The sequence below is a fragment of the Bos grunniens genome, chromosome 5, assembly GCF_055505025.1.
Source record: "Bos grunniens cultivar Pamir isolate PY7600 chromosome 5, Bosgru_T2T1.0, whole genome shotgun sequence".
In the NCBI taxonomy this organism is placed as follows: Eukaryota; Metazoa; Chordata; class Mammalia; order Artiodactyla; family Bovidae; genus Bos; species Bos grunniens.
Window position 1 is genome coordinate 47,239,932 of NC_141169.1, and position 26,321 is coordinate 47,266,252.

General features: G+C 38.8%; 1 protein-coding gene across 2 annotated transcripts in view; it reads right to left on the reverse strand.

Moving 5' to 3' along the window:
* Positions 1 to 13,020: 13,020 nt before the first annotated feature.
* Positions 13,021 to 26,321, reverse strand: part of CAND1 (cullin associated and neddylation dissociated 1) — a 43,790-nt gene continuing 30,489 nt past the window's right edge. For both annotated transcript variants that reach the window (XM_086400101.1, XM_086400103.1), the window contains 4 exons: positions 25,280 to 25,449; positions 25,039 to 25,203; positions 23,860 to 23,967; positions 13,021 to 23,126 (listed from right to left, as the gene is read on the reverse strand). In XM_086400101.1, coding sequence (XP_086256227.1) covers positions 22,902 to 23,126; positions 23,860 to 23,967; positions 25,039 to 25,203; positions 25,280 to 25,449 — 668 coding nt within the window. In that variant the 3' untranslated portion in view covers positions 13,021 to 22,901. The remainder of the gene's footprint in view (positions 23,127 to 23,859; positions 23,968 to 25,038; positions 25,204 to 25,279; positions 25,450 to 26,321) is intronic.

The following is a 26,321-nucleotide window of genomic DNA, read 5'->3' on the forward strand; positions in this document are numbered from 1 at the left end:
ATTCAATATATTTTGCTTAGTGTTTTCATTTAATTCTGATAAATACCCAGAAATAATATTGCTGGATCATATGGTAGTTCAATTTTTAATTTTGTGAGAAAACTCCATATGGCTTTCCAGGGTGGCTGTAACAATTCACATTCCTACCAACGGTGCACAGGGATTCCCTTTTCTCTATATCCTTGCCAATACTTGATATTTCTTAACTTTTTGATAATCGCCATTCTAACAGGTGAGATCTCATTGTAGTTTCGATATGCATTTCCCTGATGATTAGTGATGCTGAACATCTTTTCATTTGCCTATAGTCCATCTGTATATCTTCTATGAAGAAAATGTCTATTCTCATCTTCTGCCTATTTTTTAATTGTTTGGCTTTTTTTTTACTATTGATTTACAATTCTTTATACATTTTGGATATTAACCCCTTGTCAGAAATAGGATTTACAAATATTTCCTCCCATTCTATTGGTTATCTTCTCATTTTGTTGATGGATTCTTGGCTGTGAAGGCTTTTCATTTGATGTGATGCCACTTGTTCAAATTTGTTTTTTCTTTTGTTGCCTTTCCTTTGCATATTTTAGGCTCAAAAATTCATCATGAAGACCTATATCAAAGAGCTTACCGCCTATGTTTTGTTTTAGAAGTTTTATAATTTCAGGTCTTAAAATCAAAACTTTAATCCATTTTGAGTTAATTTTGGATACAGTATAAAATAGTGGTCCAGTTTCATTCCTTTGCATCAGTTCAGTTCAGTCACTCAGTCATGTCTGACTCTTTGCAACCCCATGAACTGCAGCACGCCAGGCCTCCCTGTCCCTCACCAATTCCCGGAGTCCACCCAAACCCATGTCCATTGAGTCTGTGATGCCATCCAACCATCTCATCCTCTATCATCCCCTTCTCCTCCTGCCCCCAATCCCTCTCAGCATCAGGGTCTTTTCCAATGAGTCAGCTCTTTGCATCAGGTGGCCAAAGTATTGGAGTTTCAGCCTCAGCATCAGTCCTTCCAATGAACACTAAGGACTGATCTCCTTCAGTTGGACTGGTTGAATCTCCTTGCAGTCCAAGGGACTCTCAAGAGTCTTCTCCAACACCACAGTTCAAAAGCATCAATTCTTCAGCATTCAGCTTTGTTTATAGTCCAACTCTCACATCCATACATGATGACTGGAAAAACCATAGCCTTGACTAGACGGACCTTTGTTGACAAAGTAATGTCTCTGTTTTTTAATATGTTGTCTAGGTTGGTCATAACTTTCCTTCCAAGGAGTAAGCATCTTTTAATTTCATGGCTGCAATCACCATCTGCAGTGATTTTGGAGTCCAAAAAATAAAGTCAGCCACTGTTTCCACGGTTTCCCTACCTATCTCCCATGAAGTGATGGGACCAGATACCATGATCTTAGTTTTCTGAATGTTGAGCTTTAAGCCAACTTTTTCACTCTCCTCTTTCACTTTCATCAAGAGGCTCTTTAGTTCTTTGTTCACTTTCTGCCATAAGGGTGGTGTTATCTGCACATCTGAGGTTGTTAATATTTCTCCCAGCAATCTTGATTCCAGCTTGTGCTTCCTCCAGCCAAGCATTTCTCATGATGTACTCTGCATATAAGTTAAATAAGCAGGGTGACAACATACAGCCTTGACGTACTCCTTTTCCTATTTAGAACCAGTCTGTTGTTCCATGTCCAGTTCTTTTGCATGTGGCTGTCTAATTTTCCCAACATCATTTATTAAAGAGACTGTCCTTTCTCCATGATATATTCTTGGCTACTTTGTCATAAATTGACATATATGTTGGGGTTTATATCTGGGTTCTCTCTTCTGTTCCAAGGTCTATGTGTCTGCTTTTATATCAATACCTTACAGTTTTAAATATTATGTTGTTGTTCAGTCGCTCAGATCTGTCCAACTCTTTGCAATCCCGCGGACTGCAGCACACTAGGCTTTCCTGTTCTTCACCATCCCCTGGAGCTTGCTCACACTCATGTCCATTGAGACAGTGATGCCATCCAACTATCTTGTCATCTGTCGTCTCCTTTTCCTCCTGCCTTCAGTCTTTCCCAGCATCAGGGTCTTTTCCAATGAGTCAGTTCTTCTCATTAGGTGGCCAAAGTATTGGAGCTTCAGCTTTAGCATCAGTCCTTCCAGTGAATATTCAGGATTGATTTCCTTTCAGATTGACTGGTTTGATCTCCTTGCAGTCCAAGGGACTCTCAAGAGTCTTCTCCAACAACACAGTTCAAAAGCATCAATTCTTCAGGTCTCAGCCTTCTTTATGGTCCAACTCACATTCATACATGACTACTGTAAAAACTATAGTTGTGACTATCTGGACCTCTGTCAGCAAAGTAATGTCTCTGCTTTTTAATACCCTGTCTAGGTTTGTCATAGCTTTTCTTCCAAGGAGCACGTGTCTTTTAATTTCATGGCTTCAGTCACCATCTTCAGTGATTTTGGAGCCCAAGAAAATAAAGTCTGTCACTATTTCCATTATTTGCCTATCTGTTTGACATGAAGTGATGGGATTGGATGCCATTATTTTAGTTTTTTGAATGTTAAGTTTTAACCCAGCTCTTTCACTCTCCTTTCACCTTCATTAAGAGGTTCTTTAATTCCTCTTCACTTTCTGCCACAAGGGTGGTGTCATCTGCATATTTGAGGTTATTGATATTTCTCCCAGCGATCTTGATTCCAGCTTGTGCTTCATCCAGCCAAGCATTTCGCATGATGTACTCTCTATACAGGGCTTCCCTTGTGGCTCAGCTGGTAAAGAATCCACCTGTAATGCAGGAGACATGCATTCAATCCCTGGGTTAGGAAGACCCCCTGGAGAAGAGAAAGGCTACCTACTCCAGTATTCTGGCCTAGAGAATTCCATGGGCTGTATTGTCCATGGGGTCACAAAGAGTCAGACATGACTGAGTGACTTTCACTTTCATTCTCCATATAAGTTAAATAAGCAGGGTGACAATATACAGCCTTGATGTACTCCTTTCCTTGATGTACTCCTTTAAACATCACAGGTTTGTAATACAGTTTGTAATACAGGGAGCATGATGCCTCCGGTTTTATTCTTCTTTCTGAAGATTGCTTTGGCTATTCAGAGTTTTCTATGGTTCCAGACAAATTTTAGGATTGTTTGTTCTATTTTTGTAAAAAATGCCATTAGAATTAAATCTATAGTTTGGGTAGTATGGAAATTTTAACAATATTCTTCCAATCCATGAGCATAAAATATCTTTGCATTTATTTGTGTCTTCCTCAATTTCTTTCATTAATGCCTTGTATTTTTCAATATACAGGTCTTGCACCTCCTTGGTTTCATTTGTTCTTAGGTATTTTGTTGTTCTGATGCAACTGTAAATGATATTTTCTTAATTTCATCTCCTGATAGTTTATTATTAACATATAGAAATATAACAAGTATTGGATTTTATATTCTGCAACTTTCCTGAATTCTAACAGTTTTTTGGCAGAGTTTTTAGGGTATCTACATACAATATCATGTCATCTGCTTATGCTGCTGTGCTGTGCTTAGTCATTTAGTCATGTCCAACTCTTTGTCACCCAATGGACTGTAGCCCACCAGGCTCCTCTATCCATGGGGATTCTCCAGACCAGAATACTGGAGTGGGTAGCCTTTCCCTTCTCCAGGGGATATTCCCAACCCAGGGATTGAATCCAGGTCTCCCCTGCATTGTAGGTAGATTATTTACCATCCGAGCCACCAGGGAAGCCCAAGAATACTGGAGTGGGTAGCCTATCCCTTCTCCAGGGGATCTTCCCAACCCAGGAATCAAACTGGGGTCTTCTGCATTGCAGGTGGATTCTTTACCAGCTGAGCTACTAGGGAAGCCCATCATCTGCATATAGGGTAGTTTTACTTTTTCCTTTCTAGGTTGGATGCCTTTCATTTTTTGTGCCTAATTGTTCTGGCTAGGAATTCCAATACTATGTTGAGTAAAAGTAGTGATTGTCTTGGTCCTGATTCTTGTTTTGGTCCTGATCTTGGCAAAGATTTCAGCTTTTCACTGTTGAATATGATGTTAGCTATGGGCTTGTCATATATGGCCTTTATTATGTTGAGGTACATTCCCTCTATACTTGCTTTGTTGAGTTTTTCTTCTTAATCATAAATGGATGTTGAATTTTGTTAAATATTTTTTCTGCATCTATTGAGATGATCATGTGATTTTTATCTTTCAATTTGTTAATGTGCATATCACATTTATTTATTTGCTGATGTAGAACTATCCTTGTATTCCTCGGATAAATCCCAAGTGATCGTGGTGTAGGGTTCTTTTAATATACTGTTGATTTGCTTTGCTAATATTTTGCTGAAAGTTTTAAAATCTATGTTCATCAGGGATCAGATCAGATTAGATCAGTCACTCAGTCGTGTCTGACTCTTTGTGACCCCATGAATCGCATCACGCCAGGCCTCCCTGTCCATCACCAACTCCTGGAGTTCACTCAGACTCACGTCCATCGAGTCAGTGATGCCATCCAGCCATCTCATCCTCTGTCATCCCCTTCTCCTCTTGCCCCCAATCCCTCCCAGCATCAGTCTTTTCCAATGAGTCAACTCTTCACATGAGGTGGCCAAAGTACTGGAGTTTCAGCTTTAGCATCATTCCTTCCAAAGAAATCCCAGGGCTGATCTCCTTCAAAATGGACTGGTTGGATCTCCTTGCAGTCCAGGGGACTCTCAAGAGTCTTTTCCAACACCACAGTTCAAAAGCATCAATTCTTCGGTGCTCAGCCTTCTTCACAGTCCAACTCTCACATCCATACATGACCACAGGAAAAACCATAGCCTTCACTAGACGAACCTTTGTTGGCAAAGTAACGTCTCTGCTTTTAAATATGCTATCTAGGTTGGTCATAACTTTCCTTCCAAGGAGTAAGTGTCTTTTAATTTCATGGCTGCAGTCACCATCTGCAGTGATTTCGGAGCCCAGAAAAATAAAGTCTGCCACTGTTTCCACTGTTTCCCCATCTACTTCCCATGAAGTGATGGGACCGGATGCCATGATCTTCATTTTCTGAATGTTGAGCTTTAAGCCAACTTTTTCACTCTCCACTTTCACTTTCATCGAGAGGCTTTTGAGTTCCTCTTCACTTTCTGCCATAAGGGTGGTGTCATCTGCATATCTGAAGTTATTGATATTTCTCCCGGCAATTTTGATTCCAGCTTGTGTTTCTTCCAGTCCAGCGTTTCTCATGATGTACTCTGCATATAAGTTAAATAAGCAGGGTGATAATATACAGCCTTGACGTACTCCTTTTCCTATTTGGAACCAGTCTGTTGTTCCATGTCAAGTTCTAACTGTTGCTTCCTGACCTGCATACAGATTTCTCAAGAGGTAGATCAGGTGGTCTGGTATTCCCATCTCTTTCAGAATTTTCCACAGTTTATTGTGATCCACACAGTCAAAGGCTTTGGCATAGTCGATAAAGCAGAAATAGATGCCTTTCTGGAACTCTCTTGCTTTTTCCATGATCCAGCGGATGTTGGCAATTTGATCTCTGCTTCCTCTGCCTTTTCTAAAACCAGCTTGAACATCAGGAAGTTCACGGTTCACATATTGCTGAAGCCTGGCTTGGAGAATTTTGAGCATTACTTTACTAGCGTGTGAGATGAGTGCAATTGTGCAGTAGTTTGAGCATTCTTTGGCATTGCCTTTCTTTGGGATTGGAATGAAAACTGACCTTTTCCAGTCCTGTGGCCACTGCTGAGTTTTCCAAATGTGCTGGCATATTGAGTGCAGCACTTTCACAGCATCATCTTTCAGGATTTGGAATAGCTCAACTGGAATTCCATCACCTCCACTAGCTTTGTTCATAGTGATGCTTTCTTAGGCCCACTTGACTTCACATTCCAGGATGTCTGGCTCTAGGTCAGTGATCACACCATCGTGATTATCTGGGTCGTGAAGATCTTTTTTGTACAGTTCTTCTTGGCCTATAATTTTCTTGTGGTATCCTTGTCTGGTTCTAAATTCAGGGTATTGCTGGCCTCATAAAATAAGTTTGGAAGAGTTCTTTTTTTTTTTTGAATGGTCTGAGAAGAATTTGTGTTAATTCTTTCAATGTTTGCTAGAATTTATGGAATTTACCAGGGAAGCTATCTGGTCCTGGACTTGTGTTTGTTGGTAGGTTTTTGATTACTGATTCAATCTCCTTACTCTCAGTTGGTTCACATTTCTTATTTCATTATAATTCAGTCATTAGACATTGTATGTTTCTAGGAATTTATCTGTCTCTCCTCGGTTGTCCAATTTATCAGGATATATTGCTTAGTCTCCTATGATCCTTTGTATTTCTGTGTTCTCCATTATAAAATCTCTTTCCATTCTGATTTTGAGTTCTTTTTTTCTTGGCTAATCTAGCTAAAATTTGTGCATTTATTTTTCTATTTTTAAAGAAACATCTCTTAGTTTCTTTGATCCTTTCTATTGTCTTTTTAGTCTCTATTTCATTTAATTCTGCTCTAATTTTTATTTCCTTCCTTCTAACTATGGGCTTCATTTGTTCTTCTTTGTCTAGTATTTTGAGGTGTTAAGCTAGGTTGTTTGAGACTTGTTTCTTGAGGTAGATATTTATTGCTACGAACTTCCTTCTTAGAATTGCTTTTACTGTATCCCATTAGTTTTGGTATGTTTTAGTTCCAGTTTCATTTGCCTTAAGATATTTTTTAAAAATTTCTTATTTCTTCTTTGACCCATTGGTTATTCAGGAATGTTCAGTTTAACCCCTATTTATTTGTCAATTTTCTTTTCTTTGTATAATTTCTACTTTAATACTATTGTGGTTGAAAAAGACGTCTGATATTATTTCAATCTTCTTAAATTTATTTAGATTTTTTTGTGGCCTAAAGTGAAAGTGAAGTCGCTCAGTCATGTCCAACTCTTTACAACCCCATGGACTATAGCCTACCAGGCTCCTCTGTCCATGGGACTTTCCAGGCAAGAACACTGGAGTGGGTTGCCATTTCCTTCTCCAGGAGACCTTCCCAACCCAGGGATTGAATGCGGGTCTCCCACATTGTAGGCAGATGCTTTATAAAGTCTGAGCTACCAGGGACCTAACATGATCTACCTTGGAAAATGTTCCACATGTACTTGAGAAAAATGTCTATTGTGCTGCTTTGGGATAGGATGTTCTATGTATGTCAAGTTCATCTGGTCTAACATGTAATTTCAAGCTGATGTTTCTTTTGATGTATCTGGATGATATATCCATTGATATAAATGGAATATTAAGGTCCCCTACTATTACTGTATTGTCTTTTTATCTTTTTAGGCCTGTTAATATTTACTTCATATATTTAGGTGCTTCTAGGTTGGGCACATAAATATTCCAAATTTATATCCTCTTGTTGAATTGATGCTTTATCATATGTCATGCCCTTCTTTGTCTCTTGTTAGAGTCTCTGTTTTAAAGTCTATTTTGTCTGATATAAGCAACCCTAACCTCAGCTTTCTTTCCATTTTCATTGGCATTGAACATCTTTTTCCAACCCTTCACTTTCAGTCTATGTCCTTATATCTGAAGTGAGTCTATTGGTAGCATGTAGACAGGTTTTAAAAAATCCACTCAACTGCTTTATCTTTTAAAAAGATTTTTATTTATTTGGCTGCACTGAGGTTTAGTTGCAGCATGTGGGATCTAGTTCCCTGACCAGGGATCAAACCTAGGCCCCTTACATTGAGAGTGTGGAGTCTCAGTCACTGAACCACCTGGAAAGTTCCTGCTTTATCTTTTGATGGAAGAATTTAGTTCACTTATATTTAATTATTGGTGGCATGTGCTTATTCCCATTTTGTTAACTGTTTTCTGGGTGTTTTGTTATTTCTTTCTGTTCCTTTGTTCTTCCACTCTATTTCTTTGTATAATAGTTTGGTGACTTTCTTTAGTGGTAAACTTAAATTCCTTTCTTTCTCTTTTGTATATCTGCCATAGGTTTTTGCTTTGTGATTACCATGAAGCTTATACATAACCTGTATTTTAAAGTCTTTGTCTTTTCTTTCTTAGATAAGAAAGTCTTACCTAAGTTGATAAGTTTGAATGCATTCTAAAGCTCAAAAATTTTGCTCCCCCTCCACATTTTGTTTTCAGTGTTATACTTTCCATCCTTTTATCTTGTGTATTCCGATTTTGATTTTACTACTTTTATCTGTCAAACTTTATACTAGCTCTATAAGTGATTCATCCACTAATTTTATATTTATTTTTATCAGTGAAATTTACTCTCATGTATTTTCCTGTCAGTAATTAGTAGTGCCCTTCTTTTCAGCATAAAGTCCCTTTTAACATTTATGATAAGGCTGGTTTAGCGGTGAGTTCCTTTGCTTTGTCTGAAAAACTCCACTTCTGAATTATAGCTTTGTGGGGTTGCCTATAAGGTTGTTTTTAAGCATTTTTAATATCATGTCAATCCCTTTTGGCCTGCAAATTTTCTGGTGAAAAATCTGCTGACTGTTGTGAAGGATTCCTTGTATGTAACAAATTGTTTTTCCTTTTAAGTTTAATATATTATCCTTGTCTTTAACTCTTGACATTTTAATTATAATGTGTCTTGATGAGGGTTTCTTTGGATTCTTATTTGGAACTTTCTGGGCTCCTTGGATCTAGATGTCTGTATCCTTCCCCAAGTCAGGGAAGCTTTCAGTCATTATTTTTTCAAATAAGTCATCTGTCCTCTTCTCTCTCTTCTCATTCTGGGTCCCTGTACAATATAAGTCATTGGTCTGCTTGATGTTGTCCCATAACTTCCTTAAGCTATCTTCACTTTATTCTTTTTTTCCTTTTGCTACTCTGATTAGGTGAGCTCCATGCTGTGTTTTTAAGTTGACTAATCCCTTCTTCTGCTTCAGCTAGTCTGTATTGAATCCCTCTAACATATTTTTCAGTAGTTATTGTATCCTTCAGCTCTATTACTTGATACTTACCTTTTGTTGAATTTCTTACTGTGTTCATCCATTTTTCTCTCAAGTTCAGTGAGCATTCTCATGATCATTTCTTTGAACTGTTCAAGTAAATTACTTGTGTTTCATAAATTTTTCCCGAAGTTTTTGTTATTTAGAACATATTCTTTTATGTCTTCATTTTTCTTGAGTCTGTGTTGGTTTCTATGTATTAGATGAAGCAGTTCTCTCTCCCAGTCCTGAAGGAGTGGTCAAGTGTATTAGATGAACTTATCATTCAATCTTGAGAGTCCCTTGGACTGCAAGGAGATCCCACCAGTCCATTCTGAAGGAGATCAGCCCTGGGATTTCTTTGGAAGGAATGATGCTAAAGCTGAAACTCCAGTACTTTGGCCACCTCATGCGAAGGGTTGACTCATTGGAAAAGACTCTGATGCTGGGAGGGATTGGGGGCAAGAGGAGAAGAGGACGACAGAGGATGAGATGGCTGGATGGCATCACTGACTCGATGGATTTGAGTCTCAGTGAACTCCAGGAGTTGGTGATGGACAGGGAGGCCTGGCGTGCTGTGATTCATGGGGTCGCAAAGAGTCGGACACAACTGAGTGACTGATCTGATCATTCAATCTTGCCTTAGCTCTTGGTTGTCTCTAGAACCTTTGTGAGTGTCCAAATAGTCTTATTTTATTTTTAATCACTCACACTTACTGTGGATGGGCTAAAAGGGTGGAGTTCTGGCTCAGCAACTACGTGTACACTAATTGGAGGCCAGACACTTGGGCTGCAGCTTTAAAGCATGCAAATAAATACAATCCTGTGGAACCATAAATGTAGCCCTCCTGGCCACAAGGCCAGGTGATTCAGAGGTGTGCCCTGGGCTACAGTCACATAATTTGGAGCCCAGGGTGAGTAGATAAGCTTCTTTCTGAGAGATACTGGTCAGCTGTAGCAAGGCAGAGGGAGAGTGCAAAGGTGGCATCCTTAAGTTCCCTGAGAGCATCTCTGTAGACCTCCTCGATGTGTGTCAAACCTGAAGCCTGCCTCTTAGGCCAAAACTCTAGGACGAGCAAACAGCCTCTTTCACAGAAACACTAGGGCTATGTTTCAGTCCGCCATCTGTGCAATGCTCGGCTGAGCACTCTGACTGAACAGTCCCAGGAGACCCAGGAATATAAGCCCCCCTGTCCACCAGATCCACGTGTTCAAAGTCTGGCTCCTGGGCATACAAACCAGGCACACCTGCCATAAAATCCAGGACATCAGACATGTGTAAGAGCTCCCTTCCCGGAGGTACTTCTGCTCTGGAGCTGGGCAGAGGGAGAATACAAAGATAGTGCTCACCTTCCCAGGTCTCCACAACGGTTTGCTTTCAGCCCTGTAATGTGCGTCCATCTAACTAGAAGCCTGCCCCTAAGGCTGCAATTATGATGCGCCTCCTGCAGACTGAGCTCCTGGATTCCTGGCCTCTTGGTAGCTTTTACAGAACTTTGTGTTGGTTACACTCCTATGAGACCTACAAGCATAAGCCCTGCTGGCCACCAGAACCAGGCCACATAGAAATGTCCCCTGGCAGCAGCTGCACAAAGCAGAGCACCAGATAAGGGCCTAAGCTGCTCTCTGGGAGCTGAAGCAAGGCCAAGAGCACAAAGATTGGGTCTACCAGCCTCTGTTCCCCAAGAGCACCTCCGTGGCCTCTGAGTGTTAGCCTAGAAGCCTGCTCCTTTGGCCTCTTTCTCAGAAAGGCAGGGTGTTCTTCAGTCTGAGTGTCTTGGGGATGGTAGTCTGCCAAGAATTGTCTCTGACTGTCACAGTCCCCTGGGAATCAGGAATGCAAGCCCCAGCCTCTATAGTCAGGTGATCAGAGTGTCCTTTGAGTTCCAGCCACAGGAAACTGGGGCATCAGAGGTGTATAAAGGCTCCCTTCTGGGAGATACTGGTGTCACGGAGTGGGCTAGACAGAGGAGGTGAGGATGGCACCCACTGAGGAAACAGAAAGAAAAGAATTGGCACCTGCCAGGGCCTTTGTCCCTATAAAGTGTCCCTGTAGGTCCCTGCCTCTCTGGTGGTTGCTGCAAGATTAGCTGGCAGTTCTCTGTCACATAAAGCCTGGGCACTCTCAAACTGCTTTTTCACCGGGCCCTGGGGTGAGTGATTCTGTGCACAACAGCCCTTTGTGTCTCGTGTAGCCTCACTGGTTTTCACAACCAGGTATTTGGGAGGCTTGTAACAGGTCCAAGCCTTCAAAGTTGGGGTGCCTGATGTGGGCTGCCTCAGTGAGGAGCTCCAGGTTTGAGATTTCTCCATTTCCAAGGATGGATTGATGGTGAAACCATGTCTCAGCCTTTCCTACCCCCCTTAGTGTGGCCCTTTTCTCATTTGTCATGTGAAGCTGTTCCACTAGCTTTCAGGTCTCTTTCAGAGGAAATGGTTCCATATGTAGCTGCAGACTTGGCAGGTCAGTGGGAAGAGCTGAGTCCAGGATCTTCCTGTGTTGGCCTCTTGGACTGTCCTCCTGTATCTAATTCATATCCTTATCTTTTTTCTTAATCTCCAAATATACAATAATGTTGGCAGTCCAGCACTGACTTTAAATCAAATGAGCTAATGTTTCACCATTTAGGATACTATTTATTGGTTTTTGCTAACCAGTCTTCCAGAGAAGGCAATGGCAACCCACTCCAGTACTCTTGCCTGGAAAATCCTATGAACGGAGGAGTCTGGTAGGCTGCAGTCCATGGGGTTGCTAAGTTGGACACGACTTAGTGACTTCACTTTCACTTTTCGTTTTCATACATTGGAGAAGGAAATGGCGACCCGTTCCAGTGTTCCTGCCTGGAGGATCCCAGGGACAGGGGAGCCTGGTGGGCTGCCGTCTATGGGGTCGCACAGAGTCGGACACGACTGAAGTGACTTAGCAACACCAACCAGTCTTCAGTTTAAGTTTAGGAAGCCCAGGTGGCACAGTGGTAAAGAATCTGCTGACAATCTGCTCTCCTGAGTGAACCCAGGAGACATGGGTTCACTCCCTCAGTCGGGAAGATCCCCTGGAGTAGGAAATGGCAACCCACTCCAGTATTCTTGCCTGGGAAATCCCATGGACAGAAGGGCCTGGTGGGCTACAGTCCTTGGGCTTACAAAGAATCAGACACAACCGAGCACACACAACAATAATGTGATAGTTTAGGGACTTGCCTGGTGGTTCGGTGGTTAAGAGTCTACCTTCCAATGCAGGAGTTCAGTTCAGTTTAGTTGCGTCCGACTCTCTGCAACACCATGGACTGCAGCACGCCAGGCCTTCCTGTCCATCACCAACTCCTGGAGTTTACTCAAACTCATGTCCATTGAGCTGGTGATGCCATCCAACCATCTCATCCTCTGTCGTCCCCTTTTCCTCCTGCCCCCAATCCCTCCCAGCATCAGGGTCTTTTTAAATGAGTCAGTTCTCCACATCAGGTGGCCAAAGTGCAGGAGACTTGGGTATAATCCCTGGTTGGGAACTGAGATTCCACATGCCACAGGGCAACTGAGCCCATGTGCTCTAGAGCTCACGCTCTGCACACTGCAACTAAAGAAGCCTGCCACGAGCAGCTCATTCACAACTAGAGAGAGACCCAGTGCAGCCAAAAAATAAAATTAGTTTATGCTGATAGTTTCTAATACTGAGGCATCCTAATATTTTCAAAAGTGGCTAAAAAGTTTCTCTCAATGTATATTTTATAACTTCCCTCTCCCTCTTTAGAAAAAGCCCAATCATCAAAAATAGCATAAGAAAAATCAGAGTGGACTATTAAGCTCCTATAGTCAGTCATTCATGATTTAACATACTTATCCATATACATTTGAGTGCTTACTGTGTTTCATCTTCTTTATATATGTTAACCTTCTTAACAATTCTTTGTGGCTGGTACATATCCATTTTACAGATGGGAGAACAAATACACTAACAAGTTACCCAAAGTCCCACAACTAAGGGATGGGATGGTCAGATGTGAACCCAAGTTGAGAGCCTAAGCTCTTTAACATCTGTTTTTAAATGTTTCTCATTAAAATATTAGAGAAGATAAAAAAAATAACAGAAGCTCCAAGATGGCAGACCAACTTAATGTGCTATTTATTGTCTCCAAATTCTACTGAAATGACAGTAAACATCTGTGAATGAAAATAAATCCAAAATAATATATAGAGAAGGGAAGGTCCACGCAGCTCAAAAATTCCGACAAATTCCTAGAAGACAAGAAGCAAGGAGGCGTTAGAGAAGTTACAAACCAGAAAAGCAGGGATCCTTTCCATCCAGTCAAGCTCTAGAAAGGACTCAAACCTGTGAGACATTGGGTACAGAGAGGGACAAGGTTGTTGGCGGTACTGTTTTACATAAAGGGCTGTCTGTGAACAGTTTGCCCACTCAGCTCTTCCCACCCATCCTCCCCGACTCAGCAATGTTTGCACAATGTTAAAAGAGAGATGCTTTCTAAAGAAACTGGGACTATATTACATGGAAAAAGGGGGAACAGGCTCTATAAAGTTGGGAGTTGGCCCCTTGATTATGTCCTTGTCAACTGGCATCATGGGAGGCTTCCGGAGTCCTTGACTCAGCCTACAGGATAGCAGTCGACTTCATAAAGGAAGGGCTTCCCTGGTGGCTCAGTGGTAAAGAATTAACCTGCTAATGCAGGAGACACAGGTTCAATCCCTGGTCTGGGAAGAATCCCTGGAGAAGGAAATGGCAACCCACTCCAGTATTCTTGCCTGGGAAATCCCACGGACAGAGAGGTCTGGCAGGCTAGGGTCCATGGGATCGCAGAGCTGGACACAACTTAGTGACTGACAACACACAAAATGAAAAGCAAGATATCCAGGCAAAAGGTATAGCTTGAGCAAAGGTATAAAGGTTAGGAGCAGCATGGTGGCTGAGAGAAATATTTCACCCTTGCCTGAGGATAAATGTCAATCTTAGGTGTGACAGATGCTGAGGCTAAAGGGGCTGACAGTAGCCAGATCTAGAACTTGTACTTGCCCTACAGGCAAAAAGGAGTCATTGAAGGATATAGCGCAAGACTATGAATGGTCAGGACCATGGTCTTGGCAGCTGAGCGGCCTTGGGAATGAATGCTCTCTGGGTATCCTAAGGCAGTGGGTCCCAAAGTGTGGTCTGAGAAGGCAATCAGGACTGCAAATGTAAAGGACAAAAAATAAAAAAGAAAATTATTGGGCCCCACTCCAACCTATGGAACCAGACTCTCTCGAGGGCCCAGCAATCCATTTTAACAAGTCCTCGTGGTTACTGTGATGCACACTCACTTGAAAACAACTCTTCCAAAGTAAAATACCTCTTATTTCAAGACATTCCATCTCTTCCAAGAACCCTTCCTGCCCCATGTAGAATGGATCGCATCCTCCATTGTTACCCACTCTGTCCCCTGAATATAATTCTTATACAGTAGAATTCTGTGGTGTTTATTACGTCAGTTTTTTCCTGGTAACCAGCACTTCTTTACGTCAAATATGTTCTCTCCCCTGCCTTTACAGGCCTGGCAGGACCTAGCTAACTACTTAAGAAATTAGTTTCCTGAGTGAACCAAAATACCAATTAAGAAACGTCTGCAGTCATCCAATCAACAGATGAGGAAATGAGGTCTTGAACACACAGTACTGGGGATGGACCTGAGAAATATTTAGCAAATCAAATTAGCAGAAGTTAGTAAGAGTTAACAATTATATAACACTAGATACCAGTCAGTTTTAAGTACTTTACAAGTATTCCTATTTAAACCAATAAGGTAGCTACTTTTAGATGAAGAAATTGAGGCTAAGTAATTTACCAAAGTCAAATAGCTACCGTTGAGCCAAGATTAAAAGCCAGATGTCTGGCAGCAGGCATCTTTATATTCTTTGTTATTTATCACTTTTTGCCTCCAAACTTGTGTTAAGATTTCCAGCTTGAGTGGTTGGATAAATGGGTTGCCAACAGCAAAGACAGAAAGACAAGGAAACCAGGGGAAGGTGCGGAGTTCAGCTTTAGCTATCCTGTGTTTGACATACCTTTATGGGGTGTCCAATAAGTGATATAAGTCTGAAATACAGGACTAAAGTTTACAGATTTAGAAATCAACATGTAAACCATGAGAAATGGATGAGATGATCCAGGCAGGATTATATATAATGAGAAGACGTGAACTGAAGGGCCTAGTGAATATTTTAGCAAAACTAAGATACGGTGGCCTCATAGGTATTAGGAAGCCTCCAGAAGAGAGTAACATCCTAGAAGCCAAGGCAACAGGTAGTCAGTCTCACGGAGGGAGTGATCAACAAGACTGGTATCAATTCGAGTTCAGGTAAGAAAAAGACTGAAGGCCATTCTGGCATTTAAGACTTCACTGTAATTGGTTTGTAATGATCACCTATAGAGGGATGAGAGCCAGATTAAAGTGAAAACACAAAAAATCAGGAAAGCATATCTAGTTCTCTACAGAGATGGTATCTTGTAGAAGATACAATAAATAAAAACATTTAAGTCTTTTTAAATGAGATTTCAGGGTATTTTTGAGGGTCCAGCAGATGGAACTAGTGTTCGTGGTACTGAAGATAAAGGAAGAGGAGGAGACTGATTTAACCAAAACCTGGGACAGGTTGGGGGCTTCCCTTGTGGCTCATCTGGCAAAGAACACACCTGCAATGCGGGAGACCTGGGTTTCATCCCCAGGTTGGGAAGATCACCTGGAAAAAGAAAAGGCTACCCTCTCCAGTATTCTAGCCTGGAGAATTTCATGGACTGTATAGTCCATGGGGTCGCAAACAGTCAGACACAACTGAGTGACTTTCACTTACTTTCTTTCTTCTAGGACAGGCCGGAGGAAGGTAGGCTCTGGGAGAAACGCTGGACTTGAGCAAAGGACAACCAACTCAACCTCTGAGATGAGGATGTAAAGATGGGAATGGATATGAGATTCTTAGGTTGGAAGGACTAGAAAAAGGCCTTAATTTTATTGACAAAATGATGTTAATGGTAATCCACTGGGTATGGAGACAGGGTTACATGTAATAAAGATACAAGGAATGGGAGAGGGGGCATCCCTAGATGCAACAGAAGGACAAGAATTTTATGAATAAATCATTTACAAAACCCAGGAGATCCTGAGTAGGTAAACAAAAGGCTAAAAGAAACAGAAAATGGTGGGAAATATAGATCACAGGCCTCTGAGGTCAAAAGTCAATTTAGAGCAAGTGAAGGCAGACCTTGATGAACAGGAGATTGCAGTTAGAGTTAGACAGAGTTTAAGTTCAAACAGCTCTGGATGAAAATATCTAAGCTTGTAGCCTTCAGAGTGGTAGCAGAGATAAAGGTTGATCAAAACCAAAAACAATATTGAATGGTACCTACATAATTTCAGAAAACATAAAAATTGCTGGCACTTTTAGGAGACTGCTGTTTTTGTATACAACTTGAAACGTGAAGATTAAAAAAAAAAATGCTTGAGGTAGATGATCCATTTCCTATGGGCCTGGGAGCCACAGCCGGTAACAAAAGTTGTCACTCTGGAAGGTGTGAAGATGGTTGTAGAAGATATGGAAAAGATGGAGAGGACCCAGTGAGTGGAGGAAGTGCTTAGAAGCAACTGAGTGGCGGGGTGATTGAAAAAAACTTGTAAGAACAGGTAGGAACGTCTAATTGTGAGTTGTTTACCATGACCTAACTCTTCTCCCACATTTTGCCTGTCAAGAGGGCCCTCCACAGCTCAACAGAGCTGACTGTTCTCACCAATGCCTCATGAACAAGTATTTAGCTGCTAGATATGACCTTATGACTTCTGGCCCACAGGAAAGCATTAGGTGACAGAAATGACTCACTTCTCACTTTGCCTCTGCCACAGCAACTCACATTCCCAGTGGCAGCCTGGTTATCCAGGGTCCCCGTGAGGTGCTAACGCTGTGCTATCCACAATACTATGCAGAATAATAATGTATTCTAAACCACCTATTTTGGGGACTGTTTGTATTGCAGCATAATATAACTAACTGTGCTTATTCCCAGCAACCAATAAATTGTTGTCCTGTCAATTTTATTTCAAACACCCTGAGTGCCTCTCCAAATTTATACTGGTTCAGCACAACATTCTCTTTCATACAGTTTATTCTATTAATGTCTTAATTCATCAACAAATGTCTTACGTTCCTTCCAATCCATTCTCTAAAGTGCACCTAAGTATTTCTAGGTTTGCCATCAACTCACCCCTGAAATTAAATCCAAAATGTTTACAAAGCCCTCTATAAAATCTGCCCATCCTAGCTTCTAACTCATATTTCACACTACAGCCATATTCAGCTTCTAAAACCCCTTGTCTCTATGCTTTTGCTAATTCTGTTCTCACTACATGGAGTACATGACTTCCTTGGCTTGGGTTTGTCCTCAACCCCAGACCAGGAAGCTGTGCCACAAATCATACACATACATGTGTTTTCCCGGTGCTGTCTCCAGTGGCAAGCACATAGTACTAAAGAGTATTAGTACCAAGGCAAAGGAGGGGAAAAGGGCATGATAGGAAGTTTTACATAAATCTTGAACACTGTGAGCAGGGGCTATAGGAATACAGACCAGCAGTGGGGCATCTCATCTGGGTACATACATGGTCCTCTGCGAATGCAACTGATGCTGAAACAAATTTCTATATCTTTTAAATGTAGGTTTTAAAGACTGAATTTTCAAGGTTCCAAAATGAGCATTCTGAACTTACTAAATCTGTTGACCAATCAGTCTCATGAATACTTCAAAAAACATCATGTAAAAGGAAATTAACTTTTATTTTTGTTTATGCCAATTCTGCTAAGAGGGACTAAAATGGTTCAGAAATTTGACTCACTCAATGATCTTGTTTCAAAGAACAAGCAATCTGATTTGTGATAGTTTTTCTGCCACTTGCCTCCCACCAACCAGTCTTTATTCACAAGTATTTTATTGTCTGCAAACATCAACTAATCCTAGAAAAATAACAAAAATGTGCTAGTCAGGTTTACTTTTAAAGTTCAAATATATAATTTTGAAATTATACTCCCCCAAAACCACTATTTGGCATGTCTTTAAATATTACAGCTAAGCAGGAAATAACCTGTACTGGAAAGCAAGTCTTTGTTCATTGTATTTACTTTCTTGAACTAAATTGTTCTCTTGAAGAGAATATAAATGAGTAATTTTGAAACTCCACCTTTTAAGAACCCAAGTAAAGTGTACTTCTTGCCCTTTGATATAGTATACCAACTGCAAAGCACTCACTGCCTCACATCGCCTGGTACAGTAGAAGCCCCTTTTATACTCTTATTTCTTTCAGCTGAGGAAGCACTTTACAGCCAGGAAAAAAAAAAAAAAAAAGCCAGTATATTAAGTGGTTTAATAAAGACCATCCATTTAAATCAGAGGAGGTAGTAATATAGAATAGACACATTTTCACTAGATCATGATAGTTCTAATTAATTTGGTAGAAGAAAATAATTAAAAACAGTACAGTGTACTTAAATTTAGTTAGGAAGATGAACTGATACCAAGAATGAAAACTTCTGCGCGTACAGAATCTCAGTTGGTTATAGCTCACAAGAAAAAGCTCTCTATAATAGTGGTTCTTAACTGGGGCAATTTTGCATTCTCCCCCTCTTTCCTTACTCCCCTGGGGACATTTGGCAATATCTGCAGACAATTTTGGTTGTCACAACTGAGGGTTGGTTGTTGATGGTACTACAGGTATCTAAGTGGGTAGAGCTCAGGGATGTTATTATTTTACAATGCACAGGGCAGCCCCCATGACAGAATTATTCAGTCCAAAATGTCAGTGCTAGGCTGAGAAATCCTGATCTTAAAAGAACATGCATTTTTCTACTGAAGTCTAAACTGATTTCTAGAATAAGAAACTAGGAGTTTATTTCTAGACCTTTTAGGAATGCCTAGTTTAGTTCATGGATGGTAAGGATTCCAAGCAAAGTACACATTTGGTTTCTTAACAATAATGCATTAGGGTTATAGTAAGATACCATCACACACATTTAGCTGCCCTGACCTAAGTAAGCAGTTGGTTTTATATTAAAAGTGAAATGTCTATGAAACAAGTAAAAAAGCTTTTCACAGTAACAGCATTACTACAGGCTATTAAATCATGAGGTCATCATGGTATCATACATTAACCAGTTCCATAATATAATTCTTCAGAATTTCGCTGTGAGAGAGCATTCTAGAATAAAATCAATGTGCATCAACCACTAAGTTACTGATAATGGTTAAATACACTAATTCCAACACATCCTAATTTAGAAAGAAATTTCAGATGGCCTTTTCTCATCTAATACTTTAGTGAAACAATTCAATTTGCCAAAGTAATCACTAATAATCATTTAAGATCAGAACTAAAAAATACAAAGAGGTCAGGGTATCCACACTTCCTCCACTAAAAAGCATTCTGACACATTAACATTACAAAGTCTAACAAAGTAAAATTATCTGCAATACTCCCATTAGTTTTAATTGAAGTTGATTTTTGTGAAAAACAAACTCCATTTTCAATTAAGAGCTAACTTTGAAAGTTACAAACAGCAAAAACATATTGCTGATAACTCTTGCCTAAATTACAGGTGTTCACAAAATCTTATTTTTCTAGTATTAATAGGAAAATCAGCAACTTACTGTACTATAAAGGGAAAAGAAGTAATTTCAGTGTGCATATTTCTTAAGAAAATGACCACGTATGGTCAACTTTTGCAAGCTTGCCACGTGATTATTTCCGATGTGTTCCATTTTGTAGCCAAAGGTATCAGGAGTTTTACTTAACTAGAAAAAAAAAATCCATTAAAACCAGAATATCCTCTTCCCAAATAGTAAAATGGAACTGTTATTACCACTGTCCATTTTCCATTTCACAAAGGATAAGTTAAAATTTCAAAAACATGTGTGACTCTGGAGTAGCAGTAATTTAAAAATTAGGATTTAATTTAAGAGCTAGAATCAACATCTCCTGAAATTTTAAAGCTCTTTAATATAAAAATATTTACTAAGTATACTATATCTAGAGACTGGCAGTTAATTTTTACAACTTAAGTTTTTGGTAGAAGTTTTTACCTCGGCAGAAAATGTTACTTCAACTTTTAAAAAACTGTCACGCATTACTATATTACTTTGTCATGTGGTTAAATACACCTTAAAAGGATTATTAACTAGTTAACTGAATTTCCTGACTGAGGATCTTGTGTATTTCATTAAACTTCAATCATGCCTATCTATATAATCATATTCATGTATCTGAAATTGAGTTAGATATAAAAGGTATCAGAATATGCCTTTAAAACCGGTTAGATACGCCCATATTATTTATCATTTACCCAACAGAAGTGCAAAAACAAAAAAGTGGCCTGGTTATATAAAAATTATGTAAATATCAAACACTTGTTGAAGTCTCTATACTCCAATTTGTGAGGAATTCCAAATGGTTAAGCAGCTTTAGATATCACTAATTAATATATGACCACATTTTAAAAATTATCATGCAGTGCTATTGACTTTAAATTTTTAGGTTAGGCTTTGCCATACCAAATTTCCTTTCTGCCTTAGTCTCATAACGTAACAAACAACTTAAAAACAACCCATATTGAGCTGTCTTTAAAAAGAACTTGGTTAAATCTAAACAATTTAAATGTCCTCATCAGTGAACAGCTGTTTTTTTCTCCTGAGGAACCATCATGTGCAGAACCGCTAAGCAGAACTTCCTAATAATTATTAGAAGACCAGTGAGCAGTGTGAGTGACAGACTGTGACTGAAGCCCACACCTTCCGTCCCAGTACCAGGACGTCACCACCAGAAAGATGAACCTGATCAGTATGACTCCGCATTTAAAACTTGAGTATTCTTCTTTTACTGACTGTTATATATGTGAATATATACATTATAATATATATATATCATATATATAAACACAAATCATATCGACTACTAGAAAAGAGCAGAACCTCTTTAAAAGATAGAATTTCAGCTATATTAAAAAATTAGCCATTTGGCGAGACTCAAAAAACAAAAAACTACAAGCATTTTAGAAGTTAAAAAAACTGAAGGTGAAATCCAATATGTGAAAAGAGTTTGGATTTAACTTCAATTAACTAAGACATTCACACAACATATGCATGTCAGTCTCCTACTTGGTCCTAGAGCCTATAGTATTGTAATTTATTGTGAAACCGTGAAACCAAATACTTAAAATATATCCACAACATCTGTACCACGGTAATGCATAGTACATAATATACTAACAGCTTGAAATAAATTTCTATTACAGTTTTTTGCAAATTATAGTATGATTATCACCTGCCACACACTCTGAAACAGCACCAACTTCATATAACGTTTCATGTCCACATACTAATCAAAATCCTTACTGGTAATGAAGTCTTATGCACGATCATCTGAATACCTAAAGTTAGGCTGTTCGTCTAATAACCACAGTATGTTATAATTAAAATCACCTCATATTTGCATGTTAAAGCAGGTAAGTCAAACAGCAGGAAAAATATTTCTAATTCACAGTTTCAAAAATAAAGGGTGCAGTTTTCAAATATGTGAATGCTTAAAACTCGTCACTCAATTTAACAACTGCCTCCTTCAATACATGTAAACTATGTTTGCACAGCATTAGGAGATGTCTTTTATTTCAGAAGTTAGTTCTTACTGTTACAGGAGCACCACAAATTTGAAGGAATAGGCTACAGTGTGAAAGGAGCTCACTGAAGGATATGTTAAATAAAATTTTAACTACAATATAAGGTACTGCAAAGCTTTGCTTCCCCCCAAGCACAGACCCTTTCATCAGGAGTAGTCAACACTTACCAAATACAATATGTAAATTAGCTCTAGAAGAAAGAGGGAAAAAAATCTAACTCAACTAAAAGAAAATACTATTATTAGCTAACAAACCTGGGATAGCCAGCTTCAGAAGTTTCCAAAAAATAAAATTCACAAGCACACAGTTATTAGAATCACTCGATATGGAATGTAGAGGTCCAAAGGAAATCAAAGAAAAATCTGACTAGGAATTTCTAAGGGGAAACACACGCACACAAATGGGTAACCGAGAAAAACTGAGTACTTAAATATTCAAATTTTAAATGTCTAAGAAAATTTATAATAGAAAAAGTGGCAAATTGTTATTTGGACTTGATTTGCTGAAAACACCTGCAAATTCACACTGGCATTAAGAAAACCAAAGTTTCAAAAATTTACTCCCCTCTCTCTCCAGATATGTGTTTTCTGTGCAAAAATAAATATCTGAAAATTGCACTAATACAATAATACTTATTTTAACTTTTGTATTATGAATAATCTGCACATGCTGCTTTACAGACAATACATATTTGCAAACTTGCTCATGCAAAATTAGTGTGCGCAACAGGGATATTGTTAATCCCCATACTTAAAAAATGATACCCTATTGTCTCTCTTAAACCGCCAACCCCTCTGAAATGTAACAAGTCTTACACAGATAATTCTTGTCTGCCAGCTAAAAATCAATTTATGTTGCTGAAACAAAGTTACACAAGAAAAAGAAACATGGTTTTTGTCTTGCAGAATTTTTGATTTTTAAATAAGAGAAAATTTATAAAAGAAAGAAATTCATGGTCACAAAATTTTAACATTTTAATCCTAAACATTACAGGGTAAATATACTGGACCCTATCTCCATCAATCCTAACGTTTAGTTGTCATTTTAAACGTTGCTCTAACCACTAAAACATCAGTGGTTTTACAACCTCTGGATTATGGAAATACATATTTCTGAAATAAATGCTACAAAAACAACAATGGAAGAAAGTCAAACTGTCTCCATGAAGGGGAAAAAAAGTGGAACATTTTGAAGCTTTTAAATACTTCTCTTTTCATGTCTTATGATTAACCTGTCAAATCAGTGCATCATATGGTCAATGTAATGGTCCCCAGGTTGAACAAATATCTAACTAGTGTCCATTGATTCCAAGTTAGTGGATGATGAATCTTTTTGGATACTTTCAAAGATGGCTGCCAGCTCAGGGTTAGAACTGATCTGTGACTGGAATTCACTCATCAGCGGACTCTTCTCTGCTTCTGGAATGGTTAGCAGTGCTGCCACTGCTCTCATGGCAGATCGCTTTAGTTCATCTTGCTTTTCAAACTCCTGCTTTACTGAGTTTGCTTTTACCTGGAACATTGAGTAAATTTATATTACATGCTATAAAAGGCAGCTCTTATACCAACAAAATCTAAGCACATAAAAATAAAGCAAAGCTACTCTTGCATAGATCCAAAAGGCACATTATTCTTCAAGCAGGGGTGTTTTGAAACTTTTTTAGCAATCACTGTCTCCTTTTAAGGGAATATTTTATACAAAGCCCATTATAAAAACCAGAGTGGGATCTGCTTAGCAAGTCCTACTTTGTCCTCCATCAAACTACTGTTTGATATTACCATATTTGTTCATTATTCTTGAAACATGTCATGTACTGAAATCTCTGTGCCTTAATTCATATAATCATTTTTGTATGAAAAGTCTTGCTTCACTTTCTGAACCTAAAAATAATCCTGATTTTTTCAAGGTCCATTTTAAATACTGTCTTGTGCATATATGAAGCCTTCTATGACTCCCACACCCATTCGCCTCCTCCAACAGAATTAAACATTTCCTCCTCTTTTGTGGACCTATCACTTTAATCATATCAGTACTTTAAAAATGTGTCACACTGTTAGAACAAACTTTTAAGAATAGCATTTAACAGTGGTAAGCTTTCTAAAACATCCACATTTAATACATTAATTTTTGAAGCCAACTGCTACCCAGGGTGCCAGCACAGTTAAATTTGGAAAACCACAGTACAGAATCAACTGAGAATCCTGAACATACCAAGTCTGGCCTAAATCAACATCATCAGTATTACCTTAGTTGTGCACGTGGCACGCAACGGCTCAACAAGTCGGTCCAACCTCTGCAGTACCGCGCTTGGACAAAGGGTAGAGAGTCTCACCAACATTAAAAATGTTAGCATCTATTATGAATAAAAAAGACAAAATTTAGATTCTGAATTTATTTTCTAAAGACAAATCCCAAATTCTGACAAAGTTTTTAAAAGAAAATGACTAGCCTGTGCCACAAAGTTTCATTTTTATGTAGTCTGCCATTTGGAATCACACAGAATTCAAATCTAAGAAATTTTAGCTACAAGTACTAAAGTTATCTATCATATGGTCCGAAAATACAGAACTAGAAAAGTGATTCTCAATCTTGACTGCACATGAGTTAGAGCTGGGGAGCTTTCCAATTTTTTTTTTTACTTCACTCATTGGGATAGGGTCATAAACTAACTGTTTTTCAAAAAGTTCATGTGCACCAAATGGAAAAAAATCAGTGAATGAGAAAATAACTAGAAGAAAAGCTTTATAACAAGTTTCTACTATCTTAGATTTTTCTAAAGAACAAACAAAAAAAAAACCCCAAAAGCCTGCTTATTCAGATTAATCCATTAAAGTCCAATAACCCATAGTCTTTTATCTTAAGACTATAAATTGTAGAAGGATCCTATTCTTTCAGGGCTCTTTTCATTGAATTCTGGGAGAATCAGGTTATTCCATATTACATTATGGAAACATCAAAGTAAGAGTTCTGATAGTATGGCTGAATTACTGCTCAACTACCACTTTTGCCCTGCTTGACCAAAGGCCCTGAGTAGACGATTTTTCAAATCACCGTTTTATAGTTCACATTTTAAATAGGAAGATAAAAAGCAGCTATGAGCAAAGTTCATGCTCTAAGCCTAAGAGGCGGTATAATTTCTCTGTGGTTGCATCTCCAGATAGCTTTGTGTATAACATCCTTTAACAACACTCTGAATCTGACTTGCTCCGCTAATGACAAGGTTTCTGGATGTTCCTATATGTCAACTGATGTTATTACACTGCACTGCTACTTTGTTTGCATATTAGAGAGTTTCTAACACACTAAAATCATGACAAGTAAACTAATCGTTCTCACTGAATAACAAGAGTAAATTACAAAGGTGAAAGTCACTAGCAAAAAGTATTCTTCTAAAACATTTTATCAACAGGCACAAACATCTCACCTTAATGTCATAATGGTCCTTCAAACCGTCTTCAACATGATTAAGAAATTCAAAGATATCAAGTCTGTCCAGACAACTATCTAGAAGCGTGTACATACACTCAAAAGCTGCCTTTCTAATATCCAGGCCGTCATCAACTGTATGCTTAAATGGACCCATTTCTACCTGTTGAAATATAAAGATATGTAAATATTCTACAAAGTAAAAGACAAGCTTAGGTAAACAATGTAATCTAACGTACCTCTCTTATAAGCTCCTTTCTAACTTTTGTTTCATTATAAAGATGTGGAAGAACAGTATCCAAAAGATCCCTTATTAATGATGGCTTATTATGTGCTGCTGAGTTGAATGTGACCAAAGCTACTCTTCTTACATTTAAGTCTGGGTCTTCTAATGTTTTTAGGAAATCACCTGAAGAAATCAAAGAGAAGCAACATAGTTATATGGCAAGTTTAAAATTAAATATGCATTATACTGTTATTTTACTAGTGTTGGTATTATTGCCATTTCTTCAACGTGGATCATGAAATATGATGAAATACTAAGTGAACTATATAATTTCTTTTGGCAACAGTTATACCATCATGTCTGAATATGAGTGTATTTAACTGATAAACCTATTCTCAGCACCTTTAAACACAGGAGTGAGGGCCCCCAAAGCTCCCAATTACTTTTATAGATAGTTGATAAAAAGGTGGGTGGCAAAGAGAAGTGATGGAGTCAGCAACCACAAGAACTAGTAATGTGAATGACTCTCCTTAAAGTTCAAAATTAGTACTCACACTAAAAAAACCACCAACAGAAGTGGAAGTTTTTTCATTCAAAAAGTACTTGTTGAGCATTTATCGCATGAGGCATTGGGGATACAGCTGTGGGAAAGTCAAATTTATGCTCATATGAAGTTTACATTATATGTATGCTATAGTTTACATTCCAAAGGTGAAATCTTAAAACCTGAGTTCAAAAGATAAACAAGGGTGGGGACAGAGCCACAGCTAAAATATTGTTAACAAGTAAACAATTTATCAGATGACAGAGAAATGTGCCTCCAAAAACTTGTTTTTATCTTTAAAAGAAATACAAGAAATGTATAAATTGACAAGAGGTCTAAGAGTAGAAAAGAAGGAAACTGAAGCCTAACATAAGACAAAAAGCTAGAGAAAGTGCCCAGCCACTCTAAACACAGATATAAGTCTGACTGTTCTTGCACATGGGGGAAAGAATATCTTTGGAGTCACACAGATGGTGATCCAAACTGCTTCACTTGTCAACTTTAAGACTGA